Below are 2835 nucleotides of genomic sequence, written 5' to 3'. Positions count from 1 at the left end.
GAGCCGTGAGTCTCCTGCAGAGCTTTGCTGCACCAAAAATGTTTTTGTAAGTAAAACTCCGTTCTGACCTGCTTTCCGCGCGTTGCATTCGTCTTGCAGCTGAAACTCAAACTTGTGTCTGTGATTGTTAACAGTAGGAGCTGGTCAGACTCTAAACAAGCTGTGTTTGAGGTCATAACATGAGTCTGGGTCCTGGGCCAGCATGACATTACGGCCTGTTTCTTTGGCTGGCACTCGTGAATGCTGTCTTTGTTCCCAGGTCCGTGATAAAGGCTTCAGTGGGACCCCCTTCCACCGCCCCTGAAATGAAGACCATAACATCCCCGAAAAGAGACAGCTGAGAGCTACGGAGCAGTCGGGCGAACAGCACTCTCTGGCTTCAAGTGAAGTTGTTACCATCAAAATATTTGGGCTGTTTCAGCAGCAAATTGTGATGGTGGCATGGAAATGAACTCCTCCCATAACAGAGGAATGTATAGTATGAAATGGACGGTGTTTTATTCAGCAGTTAATTTCTTAACTGTTATATGAAGTAGATGGTGGAGGTGATGCAAAGCACTGACCGGCTTATTAGGAGCAGTTTTGGGGTTTGCTGTCTTTGCCCAGTGTGCCCAAAAAAGGAACGCATAGGTCAACTTTGCTAGCAGGTTACCACGACCCACATTTATGTTTAATGCTAGGCAGCGACCTCTTGTGGCCAAAGTTATTATGACAGGAGCAAAGGAGGAAGTCAGGTGACACAGTATAAAAAGCAAGAAAATCCACACAAACACATTTTTAATCCAAACCATGATCTTTTCATCTTTTTTTTGTGACACAGTGCGCTAAACTAAGCTAACCTGCTGCTAGTTCCAGATGCCCTCCAGACATAAGAGTGGAAGTCCTCAGTTTTATGATTTAAGTCTGACTCAAGTCCAAGTTTGAAGTCTGCTGTTAGGAGGAGCTGGGAGTCACATCAGAAACCCTTTGATTACAGGACAACGTGCTCAACAACTGAGCTGCATGACTGAAAACTGAAGCTGACCTAAAAGTTGAACGATGAAATGAACGAGCTGTTGCTGTAAACGACTCACGTCTTGTTAGGAGATGTTGATAATTTGCTCATTATGGTGTCGGACATTAAAAACAGCTCCACTGTTTGAATAACTGAGACACTTTGAATTAGAAAAAGTTTCCCTGATTGATCATCCAGGTAATTTCTCTAATCATACAGTGAAGAGCGGTGACTCATCCACGTTTAATTGCATGCTTTCGTTAGCGTGACGTTAGCGAGCTCTTAATTGGAACAGTTTATGCAGACGTTGTGGGCCTTGTTGTGGAGGGCAGCAGCAGTTTTCCTCAGTCGGTGAGTAATTATGATGTAGGGACAGTTATGAGGGGCAGTGAAATACCGATGGTTAGAGCGGAGGCTGGTAATTACACTGTGGAACACAAACTTCTACAGAGGAAGTACCTTTTGGTTCACAGTTGTCTCATGCAAAACATTGTTCACTGAAAGCTGAGAAACTATCCGACAAGTTAAACTTATACTACTTTTCTCTCGCCACTGTTGGCAGTTTGGATAGCTAACTAACCATCAGGGCTCTTACATTCAGTGGTGCTGAAGCCTCCTTGACACTGAATCATTGATCACTATTTTATTCCAGATACATCCTATAAGCCAAATTTTGGCTTAGCTAAAACCATGTCCGCTCCTACAGTAAACGTCATTATACTACAATGTGAAAACACTCCATTAGATGTAAAGTCCTGCATTAAAGATCATACTTAAGTAACAGTGCAGAAGTAAGTTCAGATTTTTTTCTCTTTAAATACTGTAGAGTGGACATCATGTGAGACATTGTGGCTATATTGAGTCCTACTTTCCTAAAATAACTGATGTCTAAAGAACTGACCATATCTTATACTTATAGTTTCTAACTACATATAACTGTACACTATAACAGTGTACTCACCAGTTATAGAAAAATTGGTGAGTACGCTGTTACAGTAGATGGTATCATGTTATATATATATATATATATATATCATACTCTGCTGACTGAGACAGTACTGCAGTAATGTAAGTAGCTTGTAGCTTGGTCAGCTTGTGTGTGTGTAGACTGCCTTTTAATTTGGAGTTTAATTGCTCTTGTGTGGTTTCTATTTTTATTTAGATTCTGATTTTTATTTGACATAAATTGATTTTTCTTTTCTTTTCTCTGTCTATTTCTATCACACAGCCTTATAATAGTGGAAATATTGTGAACGCTGTGTACCGCTCAACATGTGCCCTGTGGGAGACCTCAGGGACTGGAAATGGTTAACCTGATGGGGGTAGCGGTCCGGCGTGACGTCACATACTGGTCTCTGCTGATACGGGCCGCAGTTTGATCAGGAGGACTCAACAACCCCAAACCAGTCTACGACTCCACACAGCAGATCACCCGCTGCCGCCGGACAAACATCCTAAAAATGGGCAACTGTCAAGTAGGTACCGCCGTCTTTAGCGCTCTGCGCTCCAAACGCTGCGCAGAGAAAAGCTCAACCATCCGCAGTTTGGGCTGCGCTCGACGTGCGAGCGGCAGAGTCTCAGGCTCATGAAAAGAATCGAGACTTGGATCCAGCCGATCATCAGCATAAATGGTAGATTCAGGGACTAATCTGCAATCACATGTATTTATCGCTCATCATGGATCGAACTGTGTTACGCACCTGCTCGCCGTCAGTCCGTGCGCTCAGCGTGAAAATCAGGACAAATCTCTTTTTATTTTGATTGAAATTGAGAGTTAAAATTTCAGATTTATAGTATTTGGTGTTTCTTTAAATGAACGTCGCAAATGGCACCGTGTGACA

General features: G+C 42.8%; 1 protein-coding gene across 2 annotated transcripts in view; it reads left to right on the top strand.

Moving 5' to 3' along the window:
* The first annotated feature begins 2212 nt into the window (after positions 1-2212).
* anxa13 (annexin A13) overlaps positions 2213-2835 on the top strand; it is a 7737-nt gene continuing 7114 nt past the window's right edge. Inside the window, exon 1 of one of the 2 annotated variants that reach the window (XM_070986207.1) lies at positions 2213-2469. In XM_070986207.1, the coding sequence (XP_070842308.1) occupies positions 2455-2469 (15 nt within the window). In that variant the 5' untranslated portion in view covers positions 2213-2454. The remainder of the gene's footprint in view (positions 2470-2835) is intronic. The other variant, XM_070986208.1, reaches the window with a different exon arrangement.

This window comes from Chaetodon trifascialis, chromosome 18 (genome assembly GCF_039877785.1).
Source record: "Chaetodon trifascialis isolate fChaTrf1 chromosome 18, fChaTrf1.hap1, whole genome shotgun sequence".
In the NCBI taxonomy this organism is placed as follows: Eukaryota; Metazoa; Chordata; class Actinopteri; order Chaetodontiformes; family Chaetodontidae; genus Chaetodon; species Chaetodon trifascialis.
This window is presented reverse-complemented; position numbering and strand designations above follow the sequence as displayed.